Genomic DNA, 15,157 nt, shown 5'->3' on the forward strand with positions numbered 1-15,157 from the left:
CCCTATATAGTAAAAATCCCCGAACTACCCTGTAAAATGCCATATTTTCTTTTCATAAAGTAGGCTCTTCTCCGATTTTCAGCAGGTGCAAAGTAAGGGGTAGGAGATAGAAAAATGTGTTCCATTAAATATCAACTTCACAGAGTAACTGGAACCGTCCTTGCTTAAATAGAAAGCGTTTAAGAAGGTGAGATATTTCGCCTACTTCAATGACGATAAGAAAGTTGGCAAACATCCAGGAAAACGAAATCCAACTCATCAAGCGGATACAGGAACTAACAGTTCAAAATACTGGAAAAAATCCGAGTATTATTTGACACATAACTTATGCTCTACATCCAGTGCCTGATTTCTCTTTTGGCGAGTAGGGTGTTCGCCTAAGGGCACCCATAGTTTTAGGGGCTCAAAGTTTAAACAAAGTACATTCACCGACTAATCAAAGATCTTTGGCCCAGGTTACAAGCCTTCCCCCTAATTCTGGCTTTGCACGAAGCCCCCCCCCCCCACCTCAAAGTGGACCCCTATCTGAAGTTGAGTTAAGGGAGTCGCTATAATGTATTTTCCTAGAGCATGGGTATTCGTGTATTTCTAATGGTTAGAAAAAGGATATTATTTGGAGGATGCCTTAGAATATGGATTATGAGGTTTCTGTAATGGCAAAAAGATTGGAAAACACTGACATAAATCAATTGTTCCCACCAGCTTGTATGAGTACCGCACGAGGATAAAGGATGGACAATTTAAGAAAACATGAAAAATAATCAATAATGGCGAAAAAAAAACAAAAAAACAAATGGAGCAATGCAAAATCGTAGTTATGGTTCAACATAACAAGGGGAGATGCAAGTCATTCACACATGTCCAGGTGGGCACTCGAAGCGCGAAAACTTAAGAACCACTGCCAGAAAAGGCATTGCGAAAGCAAAAACAACATGGATTTCTATGGAATCCGAAAAAATAAAATTATTCCGTGAATTCAGTAGTGGATTTTGCTATTAAAATACGTACGAATTCCAACCGAAACCGAAGAGTCCTGTTTAGATTTTACGGCTGTTTGATCACGTGTTCGAATAATACTCGGATTTCTTCAAAGAAAGAAAAAAAAAAGAAAACTTTCAAAGAGCAAAATAATAAATCTTTAAATACAACCCTACGCTTCCATTCATGCCGTCTCCAAAGTAAAAAGGGGAGAAAACTCTTTCAGGGGCAAAGAAAAAGAGAGAGAGAGAGAGGATTGTGTTCACATTCGGAACATCTTAGGACGGATGGATAACTGCTGGTGCAAACGGTGAAAGACCTTCAGCAAGTCAAAGTCTTCTGATGAATTACCACTCCCCTGAAAAAAAGAAGGATTTCGGTTTTTTTTTTCTCTATTTTTCTACCCTTGGGGACTTCTTTTCTGTAACATGATATTACAGGTCCATCCCTTACCCAACCCCAATACAAATCCTCACATTACTTCTGGTTGAACTGATAACAGAAATGCTAGCAAGCATTCCACAAAGAAAAATTCCTAGTTTTAGAAGACTTTTCGGTCAGTTCATGAACTTTCTCTGTTTACAAAACTTTTTGTCCAGTTTTCAAGAACTTTTATTTTGGAAATGGGAAATTTCCATTAACTTGTTTCACTTCACATCTACAGTTTACGTTCATCTACAAAAACACCAAACAAGATCAGTTGGAAATAAAGTGGAATTTTCTATAACCGAAACTCTCCGTTATAGACGACATTGTTTTGAGTCATGTCAATGAGCTTCACAATGCATTTTACTACCTGTTAACAGACCAGGGCCGAGCTTGATAGATGCGGGGGCTCGTTGCGAAAATAGCGTTAGGGCCAGGATGATCTTGATAATTTAGAAGCCCTAAAAATGTTTGGTGCCCCCTCCCCTAATTTCGATACTTAGACATTAAAAATTTTGAAGAAAGAGAATCGTCTTCCAAAAGTTCATACATTTTTACAGAATATACAGGAATGCTGAAAAATATTCATATGAAAAATATGAACACACAAAATTTTGTGTAAATTAACACAAAAATTAATGAAAATTCAGAACTTTAGAAAATCCTTGTGCAAAGCTTCATGTGCAAAATCGCATATAAAATAAATGTATTGAAGTAATATTTCTTTCCAAATATATATAACTATCTTTTTTTTGTGATTCAAACTATACTGAGAAAAAAATTTGATTACAAACTTTAAGGTAAACAAAAGAAAGAAATGCAAACACAAAACGTTTTGGCAAATCAGTGAAATCGCAGCCACACATGCTCTGCAACAAACAAACAATTGTGGTTGGTTGGGACATCTACCACCAAATTCAAAATATATAATGGAAAGAATATGACCTCAGCCTTATGTGCAAAGGAGATTCTGAATTTTTATCTTCGAACTGGACGCATATGCAAAGCTACGCATTTAAGGGTTACGAATAGTTCTGGGGATAAAAATACATATGAAATTTGGCAGTAAAAACAAAAACTATAGGAGAAATATAATTTAAGGGCCACCTTCTAATAGGACCAATTTTTAGTGCTGCGGATATTTTATTCCGCTTTCTAAACATCATTTATGGAGGAAAAAGGAATAATAACAAAAAGCAAAGGTATAAAATTCACTTTGAAGATGGAAAAAATATTTTTATACATACGGCAGATAATTATGTGAAGTAAAAATTATGGAAAGAAAAACACACAAGCGGGCAAATAAATAACTAATTTGATGAAAATAGAAATTTGACTTATAATAACGAAGCAATGTTGAAAAAGTCATCCAAATACCACTTAACATTATCAATTAGCGGAATTTAATATTTTAAAGTTATCAATAATTACCGCTAATTAATAACGTTATCCCAATATTGATGAAAATGGATATAGTGCCCTTATACCTCTGGCATACAGATATATTCTCATAATTACACGTTAGACACGAATTATACGAAATAAAAATTAAGGCAAGAAAAAATTTAATATATGCTTTATAATAACGAAACAATGTTGAAAAGGTCAACCAGAGGCCATAGAAATTAATTACTAACGAAACTTGAGATTCCAACGTCATCTTATCAGTCATCAAAAAAATGAAATAAAATAAAACAAATAAACTCACAACACAATTTGAAATTTTTTGGAATGAACACGAAACACTTTTTAACACTTGGAAAAAAAAAAGTGTCTGCTGTTTCGATAGCTCTACTATCAATATTTCTTAAAAATTTCAAAAATTTAGCTATATTTCAAAAGAGAAAACTTATACATGCTACGGTAAATGTGATAAATCCGGATTTGCTAAGTTTGATAAATTTTGCGAATTAGAATTTACCGGTGATTATGTATAATCCCTGGCTCGTATTGGTGAATATGATAAATTGTCAATAAGGTATAAAATGAAATATCGTCGTATAAATATTTAAGTACTTAAATTTACCACGCATTTTGCTCAAACTTCAGTCTAGGTCGATGATGTTGGTTATATATAAAAATGTTCATACATATGAAGAGAGCTAACATCGAAAGACTGAAAATAATTTATAAGTTTTTATCCTCAATAACACTTATTTTGATTTTATTTTATTTTCATGGTAAAACATGTGTAATGCAAACGAGTATTGATAAGTAGTTGAATTTAAGTGACATTGCGCATGATTTCTTAAATATTTATCAACTTCATTTGAGAATTATACACAATAACCGGTAAAAGGAAAATTTATCAAACTTACCGAAACGACTGATGATTATGGATGATAACCGACGAAATATGTATAATCACCGTACCTATCACATTTACACATACACGCACACACAACTGTTTATTTTGAAGGAAAACATTTCAGAATTAATTGTTTGAATTTAAGAAATGTATTATAAAATTATTTTGACTCACCGGTAAAACTTTTGAATGTCCATAATGAGTTGTTGTGGATGGACCTGCGTCCCGGTGAGGAGAAATGGAAATCTTTCTTTCTCGCGGGAATTTTTTTTTTCCTTGGAAGAAGTTGAAGTAACTCTCACACAAGCAAAAGAATAAGAAGAAGCGGAGAAGAAGTTCTTGTTGGCATTCCTCACTCCTCTCACAGTTATGATCTGGTCCCCCTGTTTTCAACTTTTTTTTTGTCTCTCTTCTACTTCATTCACATTGGGTTTGCGCGAAACAAACCAATCCTGCCGCCTAGAGGCACTGGTGTCGCGGGTGGTGGTGATGGTGGTGTTAGAATATATCCCCCGAAAGTTGTTATTTGCCTTGCCAACGTTGACCGGAATCGCCCACGCTACTAAAAAAAAGAAAAGGAAAAAAAACACACACACAAACATTTATATACAGTATTTAGGATTAAAGAAAAAAAAACGTTTTTATATATAAGTTCGATTTAGAATATGAGAAATTCCGAGAAACATTTTCTTTTTAGCATGGTCATTTTCCTACTTTTCAATTTTTGAAATTGAGTCATTACTGGAATGAAGCAGGATTTAAATTGAAAAAATATGAAGTCTTCATATTTCAATTATAAATTCTAATCAAATTTAATTACAAAAATTCATGTAATCTAATTTCGATTCTATCAACGCTGATATCATTGCATTAAAATCAAAGTGATTTTTTTTTTTTTTAAGAGAGACTAAAGGTTTATTTGTATGAATAAACTACATACAACAACATAACAAAAAACAACACAATACATGAACTACACACAAACTGCGTACAAGAGTATGATCTCCCAAGGGACCTTATGTCCGTCCAGGGCAGATCCATGAAAATAATACCAAAAATGTTTTCTTGTGGCCAACACATCGTTTAATATATACACGTATGTATTACACGTACACATACACACACATATAAATTGCCCCATGGTTTTTATTGTATGTGTTTATTTGTCTGTCTTAAAACTTTATATACTATTTATGATATTGGTATTTTCCACATATGTTTTAATCAGAGTTTTATATTTCTTTACGCATTTTTCATTTTTTATGTGTGAATCCAGGGTATTGTAAATTTTTGGTCCTAAATAGATAAATTGTTTTTTTTATTATAGTTTTACGAGGAAGAATTATTTGAAATTGCGTCCCGTTATTTCTGATATTTATTTGAATTTGTCTTATTTTAAACCAATCTGTATTTCTGAATAGAAAGAGTAATAGTCTATAAACATTGGTTTTACGAACATTTGATCTGTACTCATTTATTTGGATATTTGATGGATAATGAGTATTTGGCCTGATTATATTTAAGCTTTTGTTGCATATTTCCCCATCCAATATTCAAAATATGTGAAATTTTCACGATACAAAGTGTCTAAGTTCACATTCAGTTTTTATGTTTCAACAAATATACACAATAATGATACATGAAAATTTTGAAAGAGACATAAGGAGACGGAATTAAATATAAATATAGTGTGTTATATATGCATTTATTGAGTTAAAATGATTCATACGCTATGCTTCAATGGCCGGTTTGTTGCAGTGAAGAAGACGCTTCAATCGATGTTCATGCAATGTTATAATACATATGAAGAATGAACTTGTCACAAGATGTCACAAATTTAAAGTCTGCATATAATTATAATTTAAACATCGGAAAGGATTTGAAACTTATTTATGCTCAAAACATTCCATTTATTTCTTTTTGTGTACAACACGCATGTAGTATAGAGCATCACTACTACTACTTAACCGTACATGAACCTCGAGTAAATTCCTCTGCGGAATTTCTGACGAATCGGCGCATGCCGCAATGTGCGGCCCCTAACGAATCAATGTTGTCGGAGTTGCTCTTGTTTCGTATTCTACTGGTGCTGCCATCCTCCTTCCATATTTTGAAGCCGACTTTTTTGGAATGGAAAACCAGCTCGTAATAGTACTTAAAAGTTGGGAAACCACAGAAAACCACTTTTAGCCGACCACCACTATGCCACCAACGGGATCCGAACATGGACCCTCAGAATAAGAGTCCAGAACGATGCCCACGTTACCGCAAAGTGGCAACGTTTGGAACATCGCTGCCAATCCAAAGAATCTGTCAATTTTATCAACTTCTGTTTCACAATTTTCTTCTAATTTCAAAAACTGATATTGACTTCCATATATGCGTAGAATATTACTGTACGTATATTTTCCCGGAGGAAGATGAAGCCGAATTTACATTTACAGAAAAAAGTTTTAAAATAGTCTAAAAGCTTTGGACGTAACAACTTTCCTGTTCCCTTTGAGCACGTGACAGAATTATTCCTATATAGTACGTATAAAACGTACCTAATTTTTTGAATTTCCTGACTCTTCACACAGAAGTGCATCAGAATGATCGTTAGAGACATCTCAATTTCCCCCTCCGAAAGATAAACAGTCGAAAGTGAATGCAACCACAATCAATTTTATTGAGATTCATACCGTATTTTAACGTTTATAAGGAACCCCTTTTTGCCAAAAATTCTGACGCATGAATAGTAACCTTATTAGATATAGAAGATTATTCTTAATAGATTATTCGTTAATAGATATTAACTCAATTCCTTGCTATATTACGACGAGAGTGACCGTGATGACGATAATGAACCAGTTGATGTAGCTGATTGTGATGAATCAGATGAGTGACAAGAAATTCAATAATTTCTATGAAATGAAAAAATATATATTATATTATATTTTATATATATATATATATATATATATATATAAATTCTTTGATGAAAACTTTTTTTCCAAATTTTAAGCCCAAAAAATCTTCGGGGGTTCTCATGCATGTTAAAATACGGTAATTTAGTACATCTTTTTGACAAATGACATCTTTTCTGTGGATAGATCATTTCCACCATCAGTCTCTCTCAAAGAAAGACGTGATTTTTCCTTTTGTTCAAATTGGTATTTTATTGAACAAGAACCTGTAGTAACAACTGCGCTTGATTTCTGTATGAGCAATTGGGATGTTTGGAAGCGTCCAACCATACTTTTGGAAAGCTCAAATTTAGACACCTTGTATTCACTGACAAAGAAGTCTTGAGTAATTTAATGAACTGTTCAGTATCTGTGTCTTTTTTGTGCGAAACTCAACAGGAAAACGCGATCGTCCCATTACAGTGAATTTTCTGAAACACGTAAACGACTTCTCCTACGTCACTTTTACATTATCGACGCTATTTGTCGTCAGTACAATGCGATTAAAATAGGACATAACGAGTAGCTGAAGAAATGCTACAGAATGGAAGATTTTTGAAAGCATTCGCTTTTATTTAATACACGCTTCAGGGCTCTCTCGCAAAGCAAAAGATTCGAACCACTGCTTCAGCGAGGAATGTGAAACTTGGTTGACAACACAGCTGCTGTGGAATATATCGTTTCCACATTCGAGTTTTTTTTATTGGCAAAATAAAATACACTTCTCCTTCAGACCGATATTTTTATATGCTTGAACAAATGCAAAAACGATGTTGTTAAATGTGTTTGTAAAAAGCATTTCGTTCTCCCAGAAACATTATGTTTTTTCCCACACTTTTGTTCTGTTCGCGTCTCTCCTACGAGTTCATTTTCCAAAATTTTATTCAAAAATTCACGAAAGTGTAATTTATTTCTCGTAAGTTTTCATACACATGTTGTTAACATGCACTCACCGTGCCGATTTCATATCACACACGCATACGATATAATCGCAATGTTTACACCAGATTCGAATGTCCAGCAATGTCACCCACCAAACATGATAACAAAGGTCATCGCGGAAAAGAAATAAAGAAACGATAGCCATGTGTGTGTGAACGTAGTTAGTATACGTCCACGTGAACTAATTTACGGTCTTCAACGCAAGAAGGACAACCTCGTACAAAAAGTATAAGCGTTAATTCGGACACATATCCGGCTCGATATTTCCGCTCAACACACCACTGTCCTTGACAGCTTATGTTATTGAGAAAACAAATTGAACATAAGACGTGCCATTGAAGGAAGCCTGATTTCTTTGTTTTCTTTGCGTGTATCAAACCGACCCCATTTTACTCTTCCTCCTATGAGCACATATACACACCGATATACATATCTCATGCTATATAGTTATGAAAGTAGGAAACAAAAATTCATATAGAAGAGAAAAAAAAGAACTGTGATTAAATGAAGTCCGTCATTTTAATGACCATGTGTGTCACAGTAACGTTCATAATAGAAACCAAGGAAGTTATTTTCCTATGATGAGGATCATGTTTATGGTACCTGAAGGTAACATGGCCATGCTCAGCTTGTGATTTTTCCTTTTCCCGAAACGTGTTTGGGAAGAGAGAGAGAATTTTCAAGAAAACATTTAATCGTAAAAAGGGAGCTGGATATTGTATAACGAGACATCTAGCTCAAAGAGAATTATGTAACATTTCATCTTCTGAAGAAACAATATTTTGATTATATTGAAAATGGTGGTCGTAATATGGTCATCAGAGATTGTTTCCTTCACTTACTCAATTTTAAATCTCAACTAACTTTTATTGGAACTTTTCAATTAAAAGATGCATTGAATCGAGGAAAACTGATCGAAAAATGAACTGCAAAAATGTTACTTATAATTTCAAAACAAAGGTAGTGGAACAGAAACGGTAATTTCATTAAACAAGGACACGAAGTAAAAAAGAAAAATTCTGGAAAAAATTCATTCTCATTATGCCACGAATAGACAAATATGAGAAAATCAGAAATATCGTCCCATGAACTTTCTGTTTACCAGTCGATATCGAAAGTATGTGGATTTCACAGATATTGTCATGAAACCTTTCAATCAAACATTCCATTAACCGATCCCAAAGAAAATCTATATTTACACACCGGGTTTCGTATCGAGCCAAATTCTGATGAGTGCAGTTTAATAAACAATAAAAAAATTCACATGAAGCAGCTGAGAAATCTAATTGGGGAATAATTGAACCCGAAAAAAAAGCAAACAAAAAACGTAATAAAATAACGCAATTTTTTAATACTACAGGTATTATAAGGCGAACCAGCACCGAACTATGCACCTCACCAACCCAACATAAATTAGGTAAATGCCCAAGCACATTACAAGTGATATCGATCTGCACGGTCTTAAATATACTGCATCAAAAAACGTATACTTCGTGAAATGGTCATTATTCTGCTAAATTTAGCAAAAAGTGATGACATTTTACTCTTTTTACCATTGTACTGGATTTAACTTTTCATTTAATGGCTAACAATAGGAAAATCTGTAAGAGAAATAATTTGAATAAAGTAACAAATATATGCACATCGTAATTAAGATCATTTTCGTTTTGGAGCCACGGCTTCACGAGTCAAATCCTAGCAGGACACTCATTTGCGTCAGATTGAACTAACTCCGAAAAAAGTGCAATTAAATAAATGAAAAGCTTTGAATAAATACTATACGATTTTCAGAAACCCAATCCCTAAATTTCACAATTGACAGCCTTTTAAGCAACACCACTCAGCAATCTCTCGAGCCGAAAAAGCCCTTGTCCTTCCACAATCTCCACATTTTTCTCCCGCTGACCACAGGTGCAGGGCAAATAATATTGGGCCACGAAAGCGTGGGGGGAAGAAAGAATCGTTTGTTGAATTTACGGCAAAGATGTAATTCTCACGCTTGTCCTTGAGATGACTTTCAAAAAAGGAGTTTTTACGTGTTCTTAAACTCCTGCAGGGCCTTTCTTTTTCATGCACATTCTACTTATGCTCTTTCATAATATAAAATATAATATTTGGGCAACTAGAGAAATTTTCCTCTCGACGAGTTTATTACGATGGCCGTAGAATAGAATAATATCTAAGCCAAGACAGCCTCTGCTGCATCGACGATGAAGTATTTCCTCGAGGGGAATTGAAATTCTATTCGCGAAGCGTAAAAATGCACCACGTGTTGCTGCTCTCGCTCTCTATCTTTTAGGTACAGTGCCTTCCTTATATTGATTTTATGAAGCGTCACAGAATCTCTCTTTTTACTAAATTTCACTCTTTTGCGTTTCATTCTTAAGGAGAAGCTGTTAAAAGTTTATCAGACAGCTGTTTCATTCGCGCAAGAGCAACGTTAAAAAGTTATTTGATAAAAATTTTTATTGTTCATTCCCGTTTAAAACATTCAGCCAAAAAAAGATGCAAAATGCTTTAGGGGTCCCAAAGAACAGCGAGGAATATTTTCCTTCCGCTTATTGGAACCGAATTATTCCCAAGAAATATTATAAAATATATTTCTATTAAGAGAATAATAAAAAGAAAAGCAATCAGAAATGAAGCCTACGAAGAACCTGCACCGTGATGATTGCTTTTAGTTTTCAGCAATAACCAATGACAATTTCTTAGTCTTTCTTATTGCTAGTTTTAGTTGAACTAAAAATTTAGTGATTTTATAAAAGCTTAAGAACAGTATATATAAATAACAAAATAGACTATATGAAATCTATATTTTTTCATTCATGATAAATAATTGATTCACCTAATATTAAAGCTACCAGATAATGCACAACGCAACATATCTATCACACAAGGCTAAAAAGTGGACTTGAATGAATAGAATTTAAATTCAAAATTTAAGAAGGTTCTTAATGATCATGATCGATCATACGTTAAGACAGTGTTTCTCAAAATGTGCGCCGCGTCTACTAGGGGCACGCCAACCTTTGTCAGGGGCGTCTCGGCGAGTTGGAGATATTGAGTTGCGCGCCAATTCATGCTTTGAAGTGGTTCTTTTATGACTGAAAATATCTACTAAACTGCCACAGATTAACCATGAATTGGACAAGGGAGCCGCGCGTGACAAAAGTTTGAGATATATTGCTTTAAGAGGTTCTTAAAATATGGCACATGCAGGCCGCAACTAGATGCATAGGCAGCCAAGGCAAGCGCGCATTTTTGGTACCCCTTTGCAATGTTGAAGGAGGGCGAAATTCGTGCACCCCAATGTTCTGGCACCCGGGCACCAGACCCGCCCCCAGCGTTTTTCCGGGGGGGGGGGGGGGGTTCATGAAGATCTCGCGTTCAATGTTCTAAGGAGTATCAATAAATTGAATCTTGGAGATCCAATAAGTCAGGAAGTATGTAAAAGGAGATGGCTTGTGAAAAGAATGGATTAAAAATCATTGCCTTAACATATTGTGTGAATATTCAATATTCAAGCTGCTGCACTCATTTCTTCTGGGTTGGGAGTTAAAGTGGCACGTGTAGGAATTGTTAAATTGTGCATGTCCCCCCACCGGAGAGAGTTACATTCACACCTAAAATTCCCACATCTATATGCCTCTCATGTTTTCCTTTACGTTTCCTAAAAAAAAAAAAAAAATCAAATTACTTATTTGATGTTTAAAATTTTTTTGTCTAAGGTGAAATTTTAGTTTGAAAAATTAGTCTCGCAATGTCCTAGAAACAATATAGAACATGAATGATGAGTTTTTTTTTCTAGAGAAGTATAGGCAATGGGCAAAAATAGTTAAGAAGTCTCTGATTGACCTTCTAGCATGTTACTATATTTCTCTGCAATAAAGAAAGGCATATTTTACTTAGATTATTTTAATCACAATTTTATAATATTTTGGCGCAAACATACAAAGGCAGAAAAAAACAAAACATGAATAGGGAAAAGCACAATTAGATAGGGGGAGAGTAAATAAATGCAGAATGATCTGTGCAGGGTGAAGTCATAATACAATTTTCAGTGCTGACAAACACATGCTATTGAAACCTATACCGTAGTATATTTTTGCAAATATACATCTAGGTTTATAATGCTTCAGTTAGAACAATTTAAAAATACAGTGAAACACCTATATAATGATACTCAAATGAACCAGAGAAAAGCATCGTTATAAAAGAGTTATGGATGGAATATATTAGTATTATGAAAAGTGTATCAGGAGCAGAGAGTAATATCGTCTGGGGTCTTTAATGCATATTTTGGAAATTTCAGTGCATATTTTGGCATTTTAAGTGCACTATTTGTATTTTAAGTGCACTATTTGTATTTTAAGTGCACTATTTGTATTTTAAGTGCACTATTTGTATTTTAAGTGCTAAATTTTGAATTTTTAAGTGCACATTTTTGCATCTTTAAAGGCATATTTGCATATTTTTAGAGCATATTTTGTCACTTTTTTTTAGTGATTAAATCCGGGCTCTACTCATAAGTGTCCAGTATTCAGACTTAGCTATCATTGCAAGGAAGAAGTTACTGATTTTATAACAATTTAAATTAAAAATACTTCTGCTAGATATTAAAACCAATGCTTTATTCAAAAAGAAGTTGCATGTTAATCATGATGCAAAAAAATTTTACTCCAACGCTTTCCAAAATGAACTTTTTTCTTAGATAATTCAAATAATGAAATATATAATGTATACCTATGACACAACACGTGTGAAATAAATGACAATACAACTCAGATAACAAATAACTAAATATTATTTTGACAAAAAAAGTTTTTGTAATTCACATTATACATACAATTTATACAATTCTATTAAAACTTTCTCATAAAAAAAAGTCAAATGCATAAAAAAGTCTAAACTAAAGCAATATCTAAAAGTTGGAACCTAAGATGGGAATGGTGATAGCCATGCTAGTTGAGGTGCAATGTTGCATACAAATATGTAGGGTGATTCCATAATTCCCCTTGCCACATTTTACTGGTGAATCATTGTTTCTCAAGGCACACTTTCAATTAGAAAAAAAGTATTCAAATAATGTGTAGAACTCAGATGTGTCCTTCATGTTGCAAGGGGGTTGCAGTTATTGAAATAAAAAAATTTTTTATATGTGCACCTTCCTCAAAAACCCAATTAGAAATTTGTTGCCATGTGTCTCCTGAGGCCAAAAAAAGTTCCAAGTTTGTAACTGCAATATGTTTTGAGATATTTGAATCAAAAATTGGAGAAAAATTGGGAAAGAACAGCATAAACAAACTGGTGCAACACTTTTTCTCATTGTTTTTATGCTATTTTCCCCAACTTTTCTCCGATATTTCAATTCAACAATCTTGGTGAATAATGTACTTGAACATCTGAAATTTTTTTGTTGCCTTTAGGAGAGACACGCCAACAACTTCATAATTGGGTTTTTGAACACAGGGTGACTGTATAAGAAGTTAATTGTTTTACTTCAAATAACTATACAACCCCTCGCAACATGAATGACATATCTGAGTTAAACATGTTATTTGGATATTTTTTTTAATTGGAAGTATTCCTTTAGGATTAATGGTTCACCAGTAAAATGCGGCAAGGGGAATTATAGGAATCATTCTGCATACTAACACGATTAAATTAAGACGAAAATTTGAGAGAAACACCTGTCCTTTGATCAACATTTTTATTATCAAAATTGTAGTTATTTCTGTATAACCAATTAAATGGAAACACAAAGGAATTTTGATTCTGAAGACTTCATAAAGTTTTACTTGCCTTCTCACAACATTCTGGCACTTATAAAATCTTTATCTTATATATGATTAATTTTTGGGATACGAAATGCCAAAATCTGCACACAAAAAAACTGTTTTAAACCTAAAATATTCACTGCCATATACAGTAACAATGTGATGAATATTAAGAAAAATAAATTTTGAGTTATTTACAGAAGATAAAATGTCTTGAATACCAAATACGAAAGACTGGTTACCAAGCAGGGACGAAGATACAGTTTGGAAATGCAGTTTACAATGCCTCTGTGGGAAATTGAACCACCAACCTCTCTCACAATCCAGACAAGTGCTCTACCATCAAGGTACAGAGGACTGATATTTTCTTTCTTTAGAGCGCATATAAGCAATGAATGGGACTGTGTATGACAGACTCCATCCAGACTCAGCCAATAGCCTTTAACAACAATTGCCCCAGATGGTAACATAAAGAAATTATGTCACTCTCTGCTGTTATACAAAGTACAAAAGAGACCAGTTCTTTCTGAACTTAATTTTCATCTCCACTTGGCAACAGTGGAGAGTGGCATAGTTTCTCTCTGTATGTCTTGAGTGCCCGAAATTGAAATAATATAGTAAACAGTTGTTTTTGGGACCAATATAATCCTGGCTTGAAGGAAAAAAAAATAATACAAACTGATATAGCGTAGACAACTTATGGGAAAAAATCACACAAACCATGAGGTCAGATATTTTCACAGTGCTTTTTGTTGCGCCACAGTAATTTTCTGCACAAAAAACTAATAGCTTAGAGTTTATACCACATTTTGAATAAATATATGTTCTGCAATTGATTTTTATTGCTCTAGTTTATTTTGGTATATTTTGCTTTGGGGTATTGAAGCTTTGAAACAGCTGTTTGTGTTTTATTTCTTTTAATATTTCAAGTTTTTGTGTTCATGTTGTCAGAGTTTCTCAAATGTTATATCCTGGAAACAAACATCTAGGTTTCTTCAAAAAGTATATCCGGCCATAATTTTTGGTACACAAACCAATAAAGTTAGGGAAACATGGTTTGGTACAAGTATATAAGCGATCCTGATGTGTATGCTTGAATTTTCTCTTGCCTGCAGAAGTTCACAGTTTAAGGCAGACTGCTGATAAGTGAGGCAGTGTAAGTAGGCACCATCACGTTTTCGGGTTTAGGCAGTTGATTTGATCACCAGAGTTGCTTCTGCTTGACCATTAGCAGCTTTGGCACAAACTCTGACTAGGTTCTTCTGAAGTCTAAATCATCAGTCAAAGTAGAATGAACGGATCCAATGCTGATGTTTGCCTCGTCTGCAAGTTCTCGGGTTGTGATTCAACAATCCTGCATCACCAGAGTTTGGCACAGTATTTTGGATGGATATACATGGACAGTAAGTGACAGTTATGAGTTTATTACATGGACAGAATACATACCATGGATTCTCACTTGGTCAATGACAATCTCTTTCTACTTCACAAACACTAACTCTGGCCCTATCACTGTATTGCAATTTACTGCCATTATTGAAATGGGTTGGAAATGAAGGCTCAGGGTCACAAGGGGTCCTCACGCTCGTTAGGGAAAATATCTATATCTTCCCCAGGGTTTGAAGCTGGGACTGTGACAGCAACCTTCATGGTAGTAGACGAACATCTTACCCACCACACCACTCGGGCCACAATCTCTTTCTGGATGTTGACGGCCTATCAAAACGAGCTTCACTCTCCAGTGATTTGCAGTCATCTTTGAAGCAGTTCTACTACTCCAT

At 34.2% G+C, this 15,157-nt stretch overlaps 1 protein-coding gene across 3 annotated transcripts in view; it reads right to left on the bottom strand.

Annotated features, from left to right (window-relative positions):
- Window positions 1-4,117, bottom strand: part of Ppn (proteoglycan-like sulfated glycoprotein papilin) — an 87,698-nt gene extending 83,581 nt beyond the window's left edge. For all 3 annotated transcript variants that reach the window (XM_089244712.1, XM_089244713.1, XM_089244711.1), the window contains exon 1: window positions 3,887-4,117. In XM_089244712.1, coding sequence (XP_089100838.1) covers window positions 3,887-3,909 — 23 coding nt within the window. In that variant the 5' untranslated portion in view covers window positions 3,910-4,117. The remainder of the gene's footprint in view (window positions 1-3,886) is intronic.
- Window positions 4,118-15,157: the final 11,040 nt, after the last annotated feature.

Source organism: Pholcus phalangioides, unplaced genomic scaffold, assembly GCF_987345545.1.
Source record: "Pholcus phalangioides strain wild (caught in Gottingen) unplaced genomic scaffold, Ppha-v1.0 ptg000015l_1, whole genome shotgun sequence".
NCBI lineage: Eukaryota > Metazoa > Arthropoda > Arachnida > Araneae > Pholcidae > Pholcus > Pholcus phalangioides.